Source organism: Neopelma chrysocephalum, unplaced genomic scaffold (assembly GCF_003984885.1).
Source record: "Neopelma chrysocephalum unplaced genomic scaffold, ASM398488v2 Primary Assembly neopelma1_24, whole genome shotgun sequence".
Classification (NCBI taxonomy): Eukaryota; Metazoa; Chordata; class Aves; order Passeriformes; family Pipridae; genus Neopelma; species Neopelma chrysocephalum.
This window is the reverse complement of record NW_020897693.1, coordinates 39,976,002-39,996,747: the sequence shown is the minus strand read 5'-3', so window position 1 is coordinate 39,996,747 and position 20,746 is coordinate 39,976,002. Positions and strand designations below refer to the sequence as shown.

The 20,746-nt window shown below is 40.7% G+C and overlaps 1 protein-coding gene across 6 annotated transcripts in view; it reads left to right on the top strand.

Annotated features, from left to right (window-relative positions):
- The window catches only part of FOXN3 (forkhead box N3), a 135,470-nt gene that overhangs the window by 38,581 nt on the left and 76,143 nt on the right, over positions 1 to 20,746 (top strand). For all 6 annotated transcript variants that reach the window (XM_027673267.1, XM_027673260.1, XM_027673275.1 and 3 more), the window contains one exon: positions 20,537 to 20,601. In XM_027673267.1, the coding sequence (XP_027529068.1) occupies positions 20,537 to 20,601 (65 nt within the window). The remainder of the gene's footprint in view (positions 1 to 20,536; positions 20,602 to 20,746) is intronic.

The following is a 20,746-nucleotide window of genomic DNA, read 5'->3' as shown; positions in this document are numbered from 1 at the left end:
CGTGATTTTTGTCATCATCGGATATGACTTAACTTCTGACACCATAAAGCCTCAGCTCAGGTCTGGTGTCACATGCAGGTTGTGGTTACTGACGATGTTTTTTCTGGCTTTTATAACTCCATTGCCATGACACATGGATATCTGTTGTATCCAGTTTTTAATGTGTGTGAATCTGCCCTCTGTATGATCCTACTATGTAAAAGTGATATTCCTCCTATTTTGATAGAACTGTGTTTCGTAGAAATAAAACATGTAGGTTTGTTAGACTTGTTTTCGTTCACAGGAACTTCCATGGTTCAAATGAATAAAAAAAGAAAAGGCTTAAATGGTATTAAAATGTCTCACTCTGAATTTTTGGAACAAAACACGCAGAGTCTTTTTTAATATTGAAACTTTTTTTACACTTGTGTTTGAAATTTTGACTTGGAAAAATCAAGCTGGTTGTTTCATCAGAATAAACTACTTATACAAAACCTGATTTTTGGAGGAGCTGTAGGGTCCTTTGTGGAGAAATTTCCATCCTCCACACAGTCCTCTATGGCTGGCATCACAGACTGTTTTTCACATGTTCACTTGTTCATCCCCAGGTAGAAAGACGGGAGGTGAGATGTGTCTCTTTGCCTGTCCAGTGTGTCCAGTGTTACAGTGGCTTGATAAAATGATTGTTCCCCTTTCAAAACAGAAATGCTCAGCACTTGCACTTCTTGGATTTTTTTTTCGGTAAAGCCCTGATGAAACTCTGAAGGTTATATTTGATTATCTGGACTGTATTTTTTCACAGATGTTTTGACCTTATTTTGGGAACCCCTCAGTTTTTTAAAGAAAATCTGTCAAGCAGTTTTGGTACAGCTAAAGATAAATGAGAATTTGGGGGCTGTGTTTTACATAGATTTCAAGAAACTCTTGCTGGCTTTCTTAGCATTCCAGTCGGCCCTAAGTGCAGTCTGTATGTGTGAGGTGCTGATTGATGGCATTTGTTCTGTTTCTGAATTGTGAAACTTTGTAAAATGCAGCATTTGCCTTTTTTTTTTTTTTTGGCTACTGGTTAAAAAAATAGGGGTGAGAAGGTTAGGCAGGGTATAAATTACTTGGTGGAGCATGGTACCACAGGAGAATGCTGAGGATAACCATTAAGCAGTAGTCCCCCAAAAGGTGGAATTGTGTTAAACTGTGTCCACACCTAATATAAATACATCTTGAAGAGGATACTAATCCTTGTGAGACTTTTAGGTGTAAATCAATCTCTCCAATAGTTCACGTCCACATGGGCTGTAGTAGCAAGCACAGATTTTTTTTATGTTGCTCATCCACTTTCTGTGAAACATTCATCTCTGCCGCTATGTCATGGAAACCCTGGACTAAACAGGGTGTGGATTTCATCCAGTTTTGTTGTTTTCATGTTGTTACGCTTTGGATAAGATTCCCCATTTTGCCTCTGAAGCTTTTTTTCCCCTATGTCTGTGTGTGGTTTTAGTGATAAATGTGCAAACCTCTTGAGGTTTCAGTGCACAGGTATGTGTATATACTGCAGTGTACTTTTTATGCAGCCTGGCCGCCAGGGAAGCTTTCTCTTGCACTTAGAAACAAAATGTACTGTTTTAGAGCAGGTGACCTATTTTCATTACAAAAGAGCGAATATTCAGAGAACAGTGATAAGAGAATTGCTTGAGACAACTAGTCTGAAGTGGGTTTGTGTAAGCAGTTTGACTAGCAAACACATTAGAGAAGTTAATTTTGTTGGTGAATAATTTGGAGATACTAGAGGAGGAGCATGAGTAGGGTGCAGCCCAGCCCTCTGAGCAGGGTAAAGTTGGTTGGGTTGTCATATATACCTGTGTGTCTGTTTACAAAGTATCATGGTTTCTACCTCTGTGGTTTAAGATCCTTTATTCTTTTGTGAAAGGGGAACGAGTGAAGAGATTGGCCAACTCAAATATGAGTGTGGATCAGTTTTATAAAAGATCTTTCCTTTCTTTTCATCCTGACTCATTTCTGCTTTGTTGGCAATCCCCTCCTGTTAGTTGCCAGTACTGGCTCACTCTCTCAGCTCATGTGTATGCTTCAGTTATGTATGGTAATTTTTTATTGCTCTGCTCTTAAAACATCCAAGATTGCACAGCCAGTGAGTCTTGCTAATACAATTGTAAATGTATTTCTTTCTTGGCTTGCTGCAGCATGTGTGCACTTGTTCAATTTTCTTTTCATTAGCTTGTATGACATATTTTTGGTATTAGAATCAGGACTACATGGACTTTATTTGTTAAAGTGAAGTAACTAGTTTATTATTCTGCCCTTTTTAAAGTTAGTAGTCAGTGTCCAACTTTATACAGCTGGTGGGTTTTTGCATTTGTTTCTTATGGCCATTTATACCTGACTGCTGTTGCCAGTTGTTCTCTGCGCTGCAGTTTTTAACCTCAGTGATGGGTTCTCTATGTTGTCTGCCTGAGTGATATAAATATTGCAGAGCTCTACGCCTCTCACTGCTTTTTTCTTCTGTAACTGTTTTTATCACAATTCCATTATGTATCCTTCCAAAAGAAATTTGATTCAAACAGTGGTTACAGACTTGATGGAGAACTTCCTAAAGTTAGTTTGAAAAACTAAGATGCTAGGAACAGACTCTCATTTTGACACTTTCACTTCAGCGTTTAGAAGTGTATATAATTCTGGGGTTTAGTCTTATGTAGTAGGGGTGGTGTTTTTTAAGAAAAAATATATGGAATTCAGAAAAATTAATTGCATAGTAATGTAGATACTGAAGGTTGAGTTATTAAAAATGTAACAATGCTTTAAAATGCCCATGGAGCATTGGGATTTCATAACTGATGGTAGTGCATGATGCAGGATCCAGTAAAAGTATATGAAACAGAGATGTAAATTTAGCAAATTGGGCATCATTTGGGTTTCATTAATTTTTATATTTAATCTGGATAAGCAGATGGAGAAAAAATATAAACAAGAAGGAATTGGGTTACTTTTAATTATGTAACTTTCCTGAAAAGGCTTTTTTTTTCCCAAGCAGCTGTCTGATCAATGGCAAAATTCATAACAGCTCCCCAAGTATTTAAGATCTCTATTAATTGGAATTTCTTCTCTATATAAAAGATTGTTCCCTCTTTAGCTGTTTTGCATATGAAAGATTAAGAAGACCATTTCTCTCATGAGATTAAAAAAATAAATAAAACAATTAATTAGAATGAAATAATTTTCTAAACTTAAGGGAATTAATAACAAACAAAGCTTCTGGAGTAGCCAGCTTTTATTTTGCAGCTTGCAAGTATAATATGATGTATAAGGAAGGCTTTATGCAAACAAATCTTTTCCATGATAGTTTAAGAGCCACAGTCAGCTATATTGCTAAAGCGATGTAGATCTTTTGGTTATTAAGTATATTTTGCTGCTTTTGCCTCTTTTGCCTTCAGATATAGAAATAGACTTGCTCAGATTTTGGAGGGAAAAGAGACTGGAAATTTCTTCAGGAAGTGTTAGAGCTGGTCTTTTTCTGTCACCCTTTGGCATATTAGTATAGAAACTCTGCTTTGAAAACGGGAGAAGTTGTATCGATCAGCTCTGTATTTTGTAATTATATGGAGCAAGAACTTTAGGAACTGGGTTTGTGCTGAGTGGCACTGCCAAAAAAAAACACAACCAACAACCAAAAAAAACCCAGCAAGGTAATTTTTGCCTATTTCTGTTCCCATCTGCCATCCTTGGTTCACTGTGTTGGCTATGAGATGCCCCCGAGAAGAGTGGTCAGCACTTTGTGGGTGGCACTCTCAGGCATTACAGTTAAAAACCCCACTAACAGTTGCTGTCTGATCAGTTAACCCCCCCCACATACCCCAAACTGATGCAGGAAACTTTTTACAAGCTCTTGGGATTTGCCACTGAATTTGCCCTTTGGCTAGTCTAAGACAACAAAAGCATACTTGAGCTTTGACCATAGGCTGTCACAGTGGCAGGCGGACTAGTTCTCAAGCAGCTGCCTGGGGACCCTCGGAGCAGTATTATCTGATTGCACAGCAGAGAGTTGCTGTTGGGCTTAGATTTGGAGGTTTGTTGGGGATTTTTTTGGTGTGGTTTCTTAATTTTTACTTTGCAAAGTCATTTTAATATGGTCTCACTGTCCTTGTACAATAGCAAACTGTTCTCTTAGTTGTGCTGGTGAAGTCACTTGTATAGTTGCACTGTAAATGTGATCCTGGGGATTTGGTGTTTTAAGGTATTGGAACTTGTCAAGGGTGAGGTCTTAAAGCGTTCCAGCCAGTGAAGGTACTCTGGCCTGGGGAGAAGAGGCTGGCAACATGAAGTGATCTCCACTTGCTGTCTTCTAGTTACCAGCTTTCAAATTGGTAGAAAAGGGAGGTTGTTTTGATGCCATAAACAAGTTAACAGTATCTCTGTGGACAAGGTGGTCAATTTTCATGGGGATGTCTCTCTCCTTCTGTTCTATTGCTGTTGTGAACAAATGTAAACATTTGGATGGAAAACTTACCATGTTAATAGCATGTGAGGAGGAGACAAGTACACAGACTCTGACTTATCTTTCCTTGGTCGCTGACCAGGTGCAAATAATGAACTTGTTAGACTGAATTAAACTCTTAAAGGAAATAGTCTGAAATCCATCTGGTAGAGGGCTGAAAAGCAGACTCCATAAAATCCTAGAAAATTGGCTGTAGGAAGGAGTTTTCTGTTGGCAGAAAGCTGAATTGGATGACCTAAGAAAAGTCCTTTGTCTGAAATTTGTGACACAAAGGCAAACAGAAATCAGTGACGGATCCTGAGCACATTTGCAAACTGCATTTTCAAGAGATGGAGAATTTAAATGCACTTTTACCAGCTAATCTTCTGTAACATGAATCCCTCAGTCAGGTGTTGCATTGTGGATGGATTTAGAGTGCTGGGGGAACCTAGTGTCCAGAGGACTGTAATATGCACAGAATTAAGCATAATTGTTACCCATCTTAACTCAAAAGCCACTGAGACTACATCTGATCTCAAGCTATGGAGCTAGCAAACTAAAATAGTAATTGCAGCTCTGTGTTCATACTTGCTATCAATTTCTGTGACTGGAGATAAATGACAGGTTCTTACCGTGTGACAGTTGAGTACCCACACCGTTTCTAGGAGGCACTTGGAGTAACAGACTGATTTTTAGTCCAGTGATAGTGAGATGCTGGCTGAGCATACCTTCTTGCACAGATATCTTGCAAAAAAGAGGTGTTGCCTCTTTGCAGTAGCAGTAGATTCCTAAATCTAATGAGAATCATGTGCGTCTTGCTTGCTGGCTTCTGCAGGAGTCTTGACACCTGACACCTTGTCTCTTACTGATGCTCCATAAGAAGGGTTGATCTTTCAGGAGAGTGAGACGAGTTGTATTATTTTTGGTTTTTGATGCTAATGTATTTTTCACAGCATACCTTGCAGATGCCTACAGGTGTACAGTAGTGAACAAGAGTGTGGATGTAGTACAATTGTATTTAAATTCCAGAGCACTCCTTGGGGTCATGATGGAAGCAATGTATATCTCAGATGGAATTTCTTGTGTTGCCCTTCAGCTTCAGGACAGTAGCAGGCACTGTACAATATCTAAGTGTCAAAAGTTAATGTGCACATTTGGAGATGCAGTCCTACCAGCTTGAAAAACTCGTGATGCTTTTTGTTTATTTTGCCTCAATCAAAGCTCAGGGTTAACCTTAGGTTTGCTAGAAGTGAACATCCATTGGAAACAGGTTTTTTATCATTTCATATCATATCATCATATCATTGAAGTTTCCAAATAGAGATAAACTGATTTTACTTCCAAGTCCTGAGGAAATGTCAGAAAATGGGAAATGGTCAACATTGCTATTCCCTTGGTAAGAGAAGTCATTGTTCCTTTTTGGCACTACCTGCAAATACAGTCATTAGCTGAAAAGTAGCAGGCTTTCTTAAATCTCCTCTTTGCTCTTTATTCTTCAGGGAATTGTATCGTTGGAATATTTATTAAACAAAGACTGTCCTTTCACCACGCCAACTCAGGCCCATCACGTCGACGTGTTCCTTGGCAGCTGCCAAAGGGGGGGGGGGTGCAGGGTGCTCCTTGTTTCCCTCCTCCCTGCCATCGGCAGAGCTCTGGAGAGGTGGCACTGCCTGTGCCACCCTGCGTGCCTGGCTGGGAACCTCGGCCCAGGCACACAACCCTAAACATCACCCAAAAACTTGTGGAGCTTCTTGAGCAACAGTGAAGCAATTCACTGGCTCTGTGAAATCGTGCTGCTCATGCTGTGCAATTTAAAGACAAAATGCTTCCTGCTAATTATTAACAGTTACTCTGTAGGAACAAACTCATTATAGGGCCACTGAACCCTGGCCTGCCGTCCTTTTCGGCACCTGAACAATGCAGTAGGGAGGGGAAAGAAATGGTGAGAGAAACTTGAGTGCTGGCACCAATTAGTCCCAAGATTAGTCCTGAAAGAGGATTGCAATTTCAAGGCCAAAAAGAGTAGGGAGTGGGTAAAAGGACTTGAAATGAGATTATAGGACCTAAAAGCGCCTTTCTTTTGTTAGGGAAATAATTCAGCAGTTTTGCTCGAGCCAGTGAGACAATCCAGTTTAGTGGCTGAAGCAGGAGATGTGTGTCCTGTTGCTTTTTAAGGTTCTTTAACTAAGTTGATCCCCAGTTGCATTTGTTAGTGCTTCCTGTGAAATCTAAGTGTTTTCAACAAACAAACAAAAACATGGAGGAAAGCTATTGCCTCATCAAAAGGCTTGTTGTTTTTCAGGAAGCTTATTTGTATTCTTTAAAAGGGAAGCCAAGGAAAGGAGGCAGATTGAACTCCCTTTTTTTCCTTTGGGGAAACTTTTCTCCTAGTGGTTACTATGAAACCGGCACTTGGAGTCACCCTTTCAGGACCCATCGTGCAGATGAGTTTCAGTGCCGGTTTTTATTTGTTGGCCTGCTCAAAGATGCAGATCAGGCAGTTCTTACTTCAGTTAAAAGCACCATCTCCGGTCAGTGCCATAGTGATGTACATCATTCTCTTCCTTTGGGAGGGAAGTGGGCACTAAGCCTTGCTGCTCTGTTGAAGAGACTGCAATACACTCTCATGTAACACCCATAATGGTCTGGGACTGAAGACTGGAGCTTGCTTGAAGACAGCAGAAAAAGAGGTCTTCCCCCTTCTTCTCCTTCCAGAAGGAAAATTGCAAAAGGAGGAATTACCAAAAAGAATTACAGCTATTGTGGATTTCATAGGAAATGTTTTGATTTAGTCGATTACTGCAAAACTGCATGAAATAATGACACTTTTTCTGCCCTTCCAAAGACCAGAAGCTGTTTTTCTTGGGGTGCCTTAGAGTCAAAAAGTTGTGGAGGGATCATGAATGTATCTATTACCAGCGTTTTTCTTTCTGTAGTTTTTCAATGGAACTTCTCAGTGTGAAACACCTATGCAGGCAGGCATGAAACCTTTGCTTTCAGTTTGCTGTGCCCACAAGTTTAGAGAAGTTTCTCATCATGAAGGAGTAATGAGTTCTGCCATGCTCTTGATTCTCCTTCTGCATTTCTTGTGAGCCCTTGTTAAAAGTAATAAAATCATTAAGGTTAGAAAAGACTTCTGAGTTCAATGCTTAAAGCTGTCTTCCAGTGTGGCACCAAGAGGTTAGCAGGCACGATCTTGCCACTTGGGCTGCTGTAGCCTGAATAAGGGGCAAGATTGGGTTGTATGGGGAACACACTGAGAATAACCTCTCCTTTAATAGAGAAGACTCTTTAACTCTGACAAAGCTATTGAAATAGTACATTCTGTGTACTGTTCTTGGAGTTGAATTGTACTCTTCAGACTTGTTTATAAACTAGTGTCTTAATTCCCATCCAAAGCCCTTTTTAAATGCTAAATTATTGTCTGTTTTGTTTTTGTTCCATTATATTACTCTCACATAATCTAGTGAATCTGACTTGCAGCTTTCTAGCCTTCACAACCTATTCCACAGCCCTCCAAGAGGGAAAGAGAGACTAAGAGACAAACCCATCCAGCAGAGTTTCCACACAAGTTGATGAAGAAACACAGGTTTCTTGTCCTGTCTATGGGATTTGTGTAAATGGCTTTAATTAGACTTCAAGTGTGAAGTTGTCCCATGCTGAGATGCTGAAGGCTCTACAAATTAGCCATAAACTTTCTGAAATAAAGACAATAATAAAACCCCAAAAGAGGCTCAGCAGAGGAGCTAACGTGGAGGAGGAGATAAGCACAGAGTGGCAGGTCCTCTTAGGAGTAGGACAGAAAACAGGTTTGAAAAGGGATTAATAGTGCAATGAGATGACAACAGTTTCTGCTGATGGCATCCGAGTCTGCTTTGCTTCGAGTCCTGTTTCTCTATGATCTGAAATTTAGGTGCAGGGCTTTCTAAAAAGGAGTTGTTGGTTGAGCATGTTCCAGTTGAAGTGAGAACCGCAGGTGGTACTGGCCTCGCCCAGCAGAGGCAGCTCTCTGGATGGTTCAGTGCTGCAAATGCCTGAGCCTGCTGCTTTCCAGTTGATGTGTATTTACTATTAGCACGTTGTGTGTTGGCTGGAAAATCAGTGATGCTCTGTACATGACATTGTAAAAAAGAGACTTGACTATCGATGAAACCACCAACATGAGAATTAACTGCAGTGGTTTGGCAAAGTTGTTTGTTCCTTTTTTTCCTTCCCTGATTTGTTGGAAGTTACACTGACATGTGAAGAAAATATTTCTGCTTAATTGGTTATAGTAAATGGATACTATAAATTAATTGCCTCTTGAATGTTTAAAAGATTATGTCCCATTCATTTTATGACTGATTAGTATCATTTCACTAGAATGAACAAGCTTGAGGTCATCTGATGTTTGAAAAGCGTAGTTTGTTACTTTCTGTGATTTGCTGCTTTAAAGGGTTCAAATGCTATCTGGGGATGTCAGGGTGTCAGTGTCTCTTTCTAAACACCAGAGAACCATAATTAATTGTTTCCTGTAATCTAACTCACGATTTTCTGTATTTGAGGTGATCCAAGGAACAGCTTTACTCCAAGGATTAATTTACACAGAGAGTGAGAGAGCATATATACTCATGAACATATTTTTGCTAGTTAATGCTAATAAGGATATTTGCAACTGCATGGCAGATACTGATTCAACTGGAAGTAGAATTACACAGTATGTGATAGATAACCATGCCTAGTCTTAGCAGCTCCTTTTGGTGCCTGCAAGGATTGTTCTCTTTATTAGTAAAATACCTCTGGTTTTAGGGTTGCCCATCAGCAGATGAACCTCCCAGAACCTCTTGGTTTGTCAAGGAGAGAACTTGTGGTCTCCTCCACTGGCTGCTAAACCAGAGCTGTTCAGTGAGGGGCACAGAGGATTGCTGAATTGCCATATTTGGTTTTATTCCATAACTTTCTTTGGCTTTGTCAAGAAATAGTGGATGGTGTAGACTCTCCCTCTGTGGTTTTGTATTTTGGCACAAGGTTGCTACCAAACTGCTGTTTAAATATACTATGAAGAAAAACTAAACTTGTGACTTTTTTTTTGTGACTTTTTTTCATGTTCATAACAATTTTTTTCAACCTTCACCACGTGGAGTCGCAGCAGATAAAGCAGAGATATAGAAACCAATATGTCATTGCAAAAGCCATTGCAAAGCTTCTCCTTTCTTCATGTAGCCTTTATTTCTACACCTCTGCCTTCTGCTACAAATCCCAAAGTGAAAAGCAGAGTGTTTAAGACTTGTCTTCCTGAGTTCATCCAACTTCTGCACAAACAGCTGAGAAGAAGCAGCAAACAGAGGGAAGCTTAGAGTACATCATGGATTCCACTAGGGCAGCTGTGATTTGTTGAAATGACAGTGTTGTAAGACAATTTTGGGAAGAGTAGTCTCTGTTTTAGACATACAACTTCATCACTCATATGAGAAATCACTGGTAGAAGGCTGACTTCTCACAACAAATTATGTGATGGTCAGCTTTTCTTTTCCTCACTAAATTCCTTCATTCATGTAGATAATATTGTAACTTGAGAGAATTATTAGAATATTATTAAGTACAATGTTAGTATTCTCAGTAGGCTGAACAGCTGTTTGGAGAGGTAAGGATTAGGGGATAAAGATGCACACTGAATTTTATTTCCCATTACAGGTGGGAGGTTTATTTTTCTGTAAAGATGAAAGTGGCTAAAATGAGTTAAAATTAAGTCCTCTGAGTATTTGTTTACAGTTAGGTTTGCAGAATGTGTGAAATTCTTTATTTCATATCTCTGCTTTGAAAACTTTAAGTGGAAGATACCGGGAGTTGGATGCTGTGGTTATTGTTCCTCTAAAATTAACTAGGAGCACTCTTGTTCTGTACCAGTCATGCACAGTTCACCCAACCACAGGTCAGTGAAGTTCTTCATTTTGGCTTTGCTTTACTGTAAAATGGAGGGCGTATTGTAATTCTGCTCTTAATTTTCTCTGCATCCAACCTGAGGCATTTGGGATACTTTTAGGAGAAAAGCTGAACTATGGTAGGTGCAACTACTGTCAGTCAGTGATGAGAAGCCTTAATACAGCAGCAGTGTGGGTTGTCAGCAGGGGCCTGGAGCTGGGAGGAGGCATATCCAGGGTCTGGTCCTGCTCTGCCACAGTTTCCTGGGTCTTTTGGAGGTATGTTGTTACCTCTGTGTGTGTGTTTTCCTTTCTCTGAATGGAAATGATATCTGTAGCTGTGTGGATGGGAGAATTGATCTAGGTGATATCTCTACAGTGCTTCTGAATGCAAAAAATACTGTATTCACTTTGTCTTTTGTTGCATCTGTAGACCCAGAATGTGAGGTGAAACAGCCTGTTGTTAGATGCTATAGTTTTTCTTATGTGTGTTTTGGTCTGTGTCTCCCCCATCCCTAAAATACAGCTCTTAGTGCTTCAAAAGGAGTAACCTTGGGAATACAAGTGAGTGAAAACTGACACATTTTGATACTAAATTTTTTATGCCTTAGCAGTTTTTTTCTAAAAATGTCTCTCTAAGGTTATTTATGCAATAAACTTTTGTGTTAGTGATAGAAACACCCAAAAACTGTCTGTCATTCATCTTTTGAGCACCTTGCACTCTGTGCAGTATAGTCCTCAGGCTCTGATCTTCTGGAACATAAGAGTGTGACCGTTGAATGCAGGACTCATAAAGTAGATATGCATGAAGAGGTAGAATTGAGATAATAAAATACATAATTGGAGCTTTTCAAATGTGTGAGTTCTTGACTTCTGTTGTTGTTATTATTATTGCTATTATCATCATGATCATGTATTCTGCTTTTATGTAACTTTCTGACATGTACATCAAGCACTTTGGTGTACAGCCCAGTGACTGCAAATCTCTGCACGCTCCTCTGCAGCAGTCCTGCAGATCCTGTAAGCGCATTAAGCTTCCCAGGGAAAAATACCCTCAGCATCTGGGAGAGGTTAAATGTTCCAGGGGAGAGGTTAAACATTCGTTTGTCCTCTGCTGCTGTAATTCCAGAAGCCAGATTAGTTCTGAATCATCTGAACCACATTCATTCAAGATTAATGAGAAAGACCAAGTATGGAAAATTTCAGCTGGTAAGCGCCTTGGCTTTGAGCAAGTGGTGGAGAGGGAGTTCATACTGGCAGCAGCCTCTGGGTCATGCTTAGTTTTAAGTTTCCTTAGTACTTAAATTGGTGAAATGGGGAATCACACCATTCCGGATAAACAAGAATTTCAGCAAGCAACGTGAAGCGGTTGGTGGGACACACACATACACAGTTTAAAGGCCTCACATTCCTTTTTCCCATCTACATCTGCTTCATTTGAGATCAGATTTGCCCTTTTGCATATGCACATGTTTACAACTTTGTGCATGTTCAAGGTACATTGGTGTCTTTAAAATTAACAAGTGATGTGTTCTCAGTAATGGTGACGAGCTGTTCTAGCGGAGGTGGTGAATTGTCACTCTCAAGTCCAACTGACTGACAGGCCACGGTATAGCCATGGTTAGAGTTATGAGTGGGAGCCTCATGTAGGAAGTATTTATGGAATCCAGGCAGGTCTACCAGCAAAGCTGTTTGCTGTTCTGCAAAAATAATAAATGGAGGATTCAGGACTAGAATAGCAGAAGTCAATTGTGTGATCTTGGGTTTTTTTTAAGAATTAATCAGTTTCGGTTTGGGAGAGTCCTTCTTTTAGAAGAGCTTTACAGTGTTGTGCCTGGGTAGTAGCTCTGCAGTTTCACTGCAGTTCAGTTGCTCAGGTGGTCCATGTGGAAGTTCTCTAGAGCCTTGTCTGTGCTGTAGCGTTAAGTATCAGAGCAGACTCTTTACATTAAGTTAAAAATTAAGGTGGGCCTTAAATATAGGCATTTTCTAGGACACATTTATTTTCCAGAACCTGAGAGTAAAGACTTTTTCCTTCCAGTGCAATTCTAATCAAGTAAAACCAAAACAGAAATGAACTTCCTCTTCCTCATCACTTGTTTTGCAGCAATTGAAGGCTGTTGTCAGAAAACTGGAGTGCTCCATTTCTGGAGCATTTTGTAGAATAGAAGAGAATCAAACTTCTCTCCACTGGCCACATTTGAAGCTGCCACAGCCCAAAAGAGACCGCAGTCCTCTGAGGTCTCAGAGGCCAGTGGCTGTCTGTAAATGGAATCTTATATTCATCTGGGCTTTAGGGCACTGACTTGTGGCTCCTGCATGAGTTGGCACAGGCACGGTCCGTAGCACAGGAGCAACTTTAAGTAACTCTGAAGTTTCTCCAGTCTGACAACTACTAGTTTTTCATCCAGTGATAGACAGTCTAGGAACCATTTAATAGCAGTTGTGAAATAAGGAGAAACACAGCACTTCAGCATGTGAAGTAACCTTCAGTATTTTTCCTTACTTCAAAGTAAGGGAAGCAGGAACAAATAACAACTCCTGCTACAGAAGTGAGCTCTGTTGGTCCTTCTTTAACTACATACAGTTCAAAAGACTATTCCCTCACCTATTGTGTTGTTACTTAACAATTCTTTATTCCTCCCAGAGATATGTAATCTGTGTCAGTAAGAACTTATTCCTGTTTTTAGTATAAAAGAAGAAAAATAAAACTGAGACAGCAAGGATGAAATTACTTGCCTGGAGTCACTGTGTGATTCAGTAGTAGAGGCAGAATTAGAACTGGAGGCTGATAGCCAGCATCCCCCAATCCCCAGTGGAGACAAATCTTTTTTAATTAAAAGTAATGTGGGACAGTTGTCTCACCATGAATTTTGAAATATATCTGGACTTTCTCCTGTTTCACTATTCAGCCTAGAATTATAATGTGTTGTCAAAATACATGTTAAAATATTTAAACACAGATTAATGAGAAATTTTCATTTTGCATTATGGCTGCAATACCTCAAGTAGCCAACTCTCTTAAAACAACAGCTCTCTAGAAATTATGATCTTTTAACTTATTTAAACAAATCCTCCATTGTTGTACATAAATATATATAATATTTAGACCAACATTCTGACTGAAGGCTACAGGGTCACACCAAAGGGACGAGAAGGCTTCATATATCACATCAACAGTGAGAGGGGCCTTTTGAGCACCACAGTAGAGTCATTCATGGGTTCCAAAAGACACATGACCATGTTTTTCTTGAAATTAGGAATTACCATTTTCATCCCTAGTTCTGGAAACTTGAGAAGCTTTTTTTAACCTTTTTATTCCTTTCTCTCTCTCTCTCTGTGTTCTTGCTTAATTACTTATGTAGGGACTGTGTCAGGAGAATAGCTTTGGCTATTTGGAGAATGTAAAGATTTGGCCAACATTTCACTTCATCCTTCAAAAAGCAACGCAATTTTATTTTCAGGCATTTTGTTCGTGAATGGCTTTCCCAAGCAACTTTTATTTTGTCTTTAATAAAAATTTAGATGTAAACCCTCTGGCAGTCGTGTCATATAGAAAACTCATTTAGAGTGTGCAAGAGATCAAAATTTTATTGTTCGCTTGAAAATGTGTTAGACACCCTAGAGAAACCAGGAAAGACTCCATCTAGGAGCTTAAAGTCTGTATCTCACGTGTTGCAGTAAGTGAGAGATACCAAGAGACAATAAAGAAGGGAATTGCAGAGGAAAGAGAAGCATAGCCAGAATATTAGATTAGCTATCATAAATTAAAAATCAGTGTTGTAAATTCATAAATCTCTTTAAGAGTAATGTTTTCTCAGCTATGGAAAATTCAAGAAGATAGAGTAATGGGTTTATGTATTTAAAGTCTCTAAAGTAATCAGTTTTCATTGAAATCAGGAAATACCTTAACACCAACCCTACAGATACTTTTTTATGTATTGTCATTAGCTCAGGTTAGTAGAGGGTTTTCCGCTTTGCTTGGAGAGGAAGCTTGCTTGCTTTGTTGCTGGGTGATTGCTAATTGTGATATTAACTGCCAGCAAGCTGCTGTCAAGGATTAGACTTCTATCTTCCTCTTTAACAAAACACGTGTTAGAGGTACAGCAGTATCTAAATGCTTCTGTATTGCTCAAAATGTATAGTGGCAGTGATAAATTCTTTAAAACAACTACACTTATATACCCAGATGCAGAGAATTGGCCTCTCTTTGTAGTGCAGTAGTCTTGTTAGCCTCTGTCCAGTAGTGGTATTAAAGTTGGTTGTAGAAAAAGGAGCTGATAAAACAGGAAAGGATCTGAGCTCTCTGGTGCAAACAGTGAAGAGCTGGCAAGTGTTAGAGGCATCCTCAAACAGAATGAGCTGCTGTCTGTCTTGCATTCAGTCTGCAAGCTCGTGGCAGTGTGGTTGGGACCAAGTGACCTCCTCCTGTGCAATCCGACAGGAGCTCTGCAGACCTCAGTTGTGCACCACAGAAGCCAAGAAGGCTCACTGCCATACTTGTGAATATTTCCCATGCCTTACACAGGGTGACTGCCATAACGAAGTACTATTCATCTTCCAGCATCAAGGAATATGATATTCCCACAAAAATATGCTTTTTTAGAACACCATCCTAAATTTACTTTCAAAAGGAATGGTAAAAATTACTGTCTTCCAGCTTAGCTGGATAACCATTTATATATCTTATAGTCTGAGTCCTGCTGGCATTGGTAGCTGAATGTGCTTGCCAGGATCATCATTCCCTGCTGCCGCTAGATGCAGGGTTTAATGGACTCCACCCAGATAAGGCACCTGCAACTACTGTTATCTCAGCAACTTAAATATAAGAATAATTGTAGTTTAGTTGCTTCTCAGAAACTCTGGGAAGTGGGTTTCTGTGCCTTCGAGAAGCTTCATTGGTTACTCTTTGACAAAATGATTTGTTGCTTCTAGGTTTGGTGTCCTTGACATTTCCTTCAGTTCACTCTTTGTCAGAGGTGTAGGTGAAACTCGCAAAGAAGCGTTTTGCACTGTGGATGGTTGGTAAGGGAGTACTTACAGCAATATCTTTTTTCCCTTCGTCTGGCAGCAGCAGCTTCTGCTACCGGGAATTTTTAATTATATGGATGTCCTGATAGCTGGTGTCACCCCCAGGGCAAAGGGTGGTGGTCACAGTGAATTGAGTGCTCTCCCATCCACTTGTTCTGCATTACTGGGAACTTACTGCACTTGTCACATCATTTTGCAAAATCCATGGGCTAAGCTGTATGTAGAGGAACTTCAGTCAGTCATCTTTTCTTGTGCCCATCATTTTTCCCACGGGTAAGGGCTGGAGAGAAGATCCTGTGTGTCACTGCTGCCTGTTTGTGGTCTAGCAGCTGTTTGCTTACTGCAGACTCTTTGTTGGGTATTTTGTGTGCCACAGCTTGTTAGCTTACAGCTGACACTGTTCATCTTCCTACCCTTTACGGAACTGTCTTGCCCTGTACTCTAAGCTTTTCTGGGAGGCGGGATGTGATTTGGCATCAGCTGTGCCCAAGCAGCTGATCCTACCTCCTCTTGACCATGGTGGGCTGAGGGGCGTGTGTGTGTGTGTGTGTGTAGCATCTTCCCTGCCTCTCCACTGAGCCATCCTTCCTCGAGCTAATGGCTCTCAGCTCCAGAGGCCTTAGAAATGTGCATTAAGGGATGGTGTTGTCTTGTTTGTTTGTTTTCCCCTCTTTCTGCATCATCCTGCTTTGCTGTCACTCTCTGGACATATTTGGTAACAGTCATTGGGCTGTATTTATTGCCTTGCTTCTGTGTTTTCATAATCCCTTAATTGTGGTGTGTAGTCCCACACAATTGAATTTGGTTTGAATTTTTAGTTGTTTGGGTTTTTTAAATCTATTAATCAGGCCTCTCTGAAAAAGAGGCCTGTGAGAGCTTTTGGCATAGTTGTGAAATACTGCAACTGTGAGAGAGAATTCATACCCTGGCTTTTTTTAGTGCTTGGCTTTAAGACTGCAGTCTCCTTACTCTAATGTGAATTCCAGAAGACAAAGGATTTATGTTTCCTTTTTTAAGTCTCCTGAAGCCTATATACATTTTAAAGATTTTTATAAATGTGTGGCATTCGTTTTGGTAGAAATAATTAATTAGGGTGACTCACACACGTTATTGCTTCTGTATGCCCTGGGAGCTCCTGGTTGGACTGGCTAGCTGCCATGAACCCTCACTGGCTGGCTAGCCAGCCTTCACATCTGCCTGGTTTCCAGCACAAACAGCGTCCGAATCAACACATTCTCCTAGAATGGTTTAGATTTCAGTAAAGCAACATTTTGCTATGGAAAAACCTTTGCTCAGAAAAATCCCTCCTAGCCCTTGGTCAAGAAGCTTCCCATGCCCAGGGCCCTGTGGCACAATGAAGTTTCCTACTGTTTGTGTCATCAGAGGAAAAACAGTTCATTACTTGCCTTGGAAGGAAGTCAGGTCCCACTTGCCATGAAAAATCACTCGCCGTCCACGGGAAAGGTGGACATTGATAAGAGGTGACTCCTTGTTCCTCAGGGGTTAAACGTGGTCCTTCATCAGTTCTCTGAGCTACAGGTTTTCAGCAGGCTGTGAATACTTCATTTGCTCCCTGTAGTGCTGCGCAGATGCCGCAGTGCCACTGACTGTGCTTTAGAGAGAGGTGGATTGTGCTCTGGATGAATGTGAACTTGTACCCCCAGATCCTGTTTTATGCATTTGCTACAAGTACTGTTGCAGCCTGGATATCCCTTTGGCTGAGGGTATGCTTGAAACAGTAGTATTTTCTGCAAATCAAACCAATGTTTGATTACCTTGACAGGTAACTGTTGGCGTTTGACATGTCTAATTCATAAACTGTATGAATTGTTCTTTCAAGATGTTTATTTGAAATCTCAGCTCTTTGTTGGTCCAGGTCCATCTTCAACCCACCCCTGCAAGTGCCCTGTGCTCATCTGCTTCTGGGAGTTAAGGCAGTCCAAACCTGCGCATAACAAAAATGTATTAGACCTCAAGTTTCTTCACTCTGAGATAAGAGTTCGAACTAATTGCTTCTTTTCTTCTAGTAGCTGGGTAGGGATTTACTAGGAATAAAATATTAGTCAGTGTGTTTAGTTGGTAAATTCGGGGAAAACCTTGGCCAACAATAATGCTTATTGCAAACTAATCTACAGCATGCATTGATTACGAAATAAGATTGTAAACCCACATTTTGCATTTTTATTTTGTCTAAATGCAGAATATGCTGTTACTTCTGTAGGAGAACCAACCACTCTTTTGTAGCTTACAGGCTACACTGAAGAAACCGTTTGTTTGAAAAAAATTCCTAGGATGGACCAAATTTTTTTTGTTATCGATGGTCTTTAGAAGAATGAACTTCTTCAAATGGTTTCCTAATCTGGAACAGGGAGGAAGCAGATTTTGAACACTTTAAAGTGAGAGAGAGTTCAACTCTGTCATTTATCAACTTGAAATATGTTTTAATAATTAATACCCTCTGAGACTTCACATGCCAAAGTTTGGGAACAGGTAGAGAATTTATCCAACACAGATCAGGCATAGCTGAACTTCAGCGAAGCCCTGCAAACGCAGAAGTTGGTTGTTTTGAAAGGCTTGACAGTTGCTGCAGAACATTATTTACATGCTTGAATTCTTCAGCTTCCTTCCCTGGGAAGGCATAGTTAATTTTCTTAGTTCATGTGGGTTTGTGCTGAATCAGATGGAGATTTTTATGAGAGCCTTGGGCCTTTTTTCAAGTTGGAAAATAAGATAAATCGCTATGGCTTTGTTTCTCTAGTGGAGACATTTTGTCTATTCAAATATATATGCTTTTTCCCTCTCCTTTCTTTAGCCCTCTTCCACCCACTTACAGGCATATGACAGCCTGGGAGTGAATTTTTTCTTTGGCTTCATTTCAGAATTATTTTTTTTCTTGGGCTTTTGAAAGGCCTGTAGTTGCCATACTGTGATTTCTGAGTGGCAAATCTGTATAGTATCAAGACTGTGCTATTGTTTTCCATTTGTATCTTGATGTAGCTTAATCTCTGTTCCAGAGATTATCCAGGACTCTGATGCACTGTAAGACTCTGAATCTTACAGGAGCGTGAATGCCCTCAACAGCTCTTGACCTTCATGTGAGTTGAGGAGCTACACTGAAGAGCTGGCACTTACCATAAGGAATGCAAACAATTGGTTGCATTAAGCCCTATAAAGTGGGTGTGTGTATTCAGAGCTGTGCCTCACACACTCCAGCACTTAGAATGTAGACTGACTGACTTCTTTTTGGTCATTTTGCTCGCTCTACCTCTCTCTCTCAACTCCCTTCTTCATTCAGGAGTATTGAAGGCTTTTATTACTCATGTAATTGCTTTGGATCTATTTACGGTCCTTATTTTAATAAGGTGAATTTCTTGTATATTAGCACAAGAGTATCTGCAGAACAATTGTGAAAGCAATGTGTTTCTTACATATGGTATTTTATCAGAACCTCGCTAATTGTTGTCAGTGTAATAGACAACACCTGTTTTGCGTTTCATTACATTTTGTGTAACATTGGTCAGCGCAAGAGGAGACAAAAGTAATTTTGAACAGAAATGGAGTGTTGGGCTTGGTTCACGCTTTGCATCCAAAGAGGAAGGTGGACTACCTTAAAAAGGCAGAGTGCCTTACAGCAGTCCTACTGAAGGATATTTAGTCCCTTACTTTTAAATTGTGCTTGAATTTGAGCGTAGGGCAACTATTTATATATTGATATCATTGTTTCATGTTGCTAATTTTAATAAAAGCTTAGTATATTAGAACACCTATTATTGTTGTCAAGCTGTAGAGGATTTTGAAACCTGTTTCCTGACTACAGGAAAGGCTCCCTGGCAGCCTGTCTCTTCCACCTGTCTTGATAAGGCTGCAAGAAGTCTTTTATATGTTTTTAGTTATTTCCTCCAGGGACGATGGCCTTGAAATAGTTGTTGCACCTGAGCCCTCAGATCCCATCCGTGAACTCCTCTTGCAGGTAGTGCCTCTCGCCAAGGACTGTGCACACAGCGGGAGCAGTGGTGGCACTCCTGCCCTGGGCAGCACTCCCTGCAGATGGCCGTGGGGAGGGTGAGCTGTGCCGTAGTGACAGCGGTCAGTGGCACTGTTAGGAAAAGGACAGGGTTACCTTCTATGTCCAGGACATTCAGTCCTTCCACTGAGAGATGTGGCTGTGGGTGGCTGCTGAAGGGAGGCTTCCTCACAGCTTCCTCTCTTTCTCCAGTTCACTGGCACCACAGGTTGTTGGAGTGGATGCTCCACAGTCTATTGCCCAGCCCTGTGGGGCTGCTCCAAGGCAACAAAGAAAACAAGGTTTAGATGATCATGCCAATGTTCCCTCCTCTTCCCTGTGCCATGCTTGAAATGCTGTTGTCTTCAGCTGCACTTGTCACAGGACAGGTCTCTCAGAGTCCATCGCCTTTGGGCAGCCTCTGCATGAGCAGGAGGCGAAGCAGAAGAGGGACCTGGAGGTGTCCGAGTTCAGAGCAGGGCTCCAGCTCAGGTGGGCATCTGAGGGCCCCCCGTGGCCACCACCATGCCGGGGGCTCACAGGAGCCGCCATGGTCACCGAGCACATGGTGAAGGCCAAGTTCTGTCCGTGCTGGTGCTGGCAGAGAGCGTGTTGAGCCGTGTGTTTGCTGGTGCCATGAGGGGACCTCTGCGTGTACGGGTGTTCCATGGGCAAAGGGCTCCAACGGATCACGGGAACTACCTGGTGTCTGGGCAAGGCTGTCCCAGGCAGATGCACTGGGGCAGTGTGTTGTCACGGCTGAGTGAAAGCCATAAAGCATCTGGGGTTTTAGCAGATGGCTTTGTGAAAGGGTGTGTATTTTGCTGTACTGAGAATTCAGTAAATATTTTTGACGTTGATTTGGGGGTTTTTATTATTTATTCCAAATTCCTTTTTTCTTTGCTCCCCAAGAGAGTGTGGGTGTGTGCATTGCCGAAGAGGTTTTTCCTTGTGAAGAGAATGTGAATCTTGAATCAAATTAATCTATTTTTAACATGAGATTTTAGACCCTTGCTTGAAGGCAAAAGTGCCATGATGTTACATTACCTTTAAAAACAAAATAGAATTCATGCAAACAGTAACTTATAATTGTTTAATGCAAATGTAATTTTCTTTACACTTATTTCTTATTCCCTTTAGCACATCAGGTCCACCCATTTGGCCAGGAAGCACCTTTTTCAAGAGAAATGGAGCCCTTCTACAAGGTAGGTGATAGATTCTACATCTTGGATTAACTATTCTACTTAAGAAATACCTTTTTCAAATTGCACAGCTTTTTTAATATTTCACCTGGCAAGAAATAACCAAATTTTTTTTGTTTCCTTTACCCTGTCTCCTTAATTGCGCATC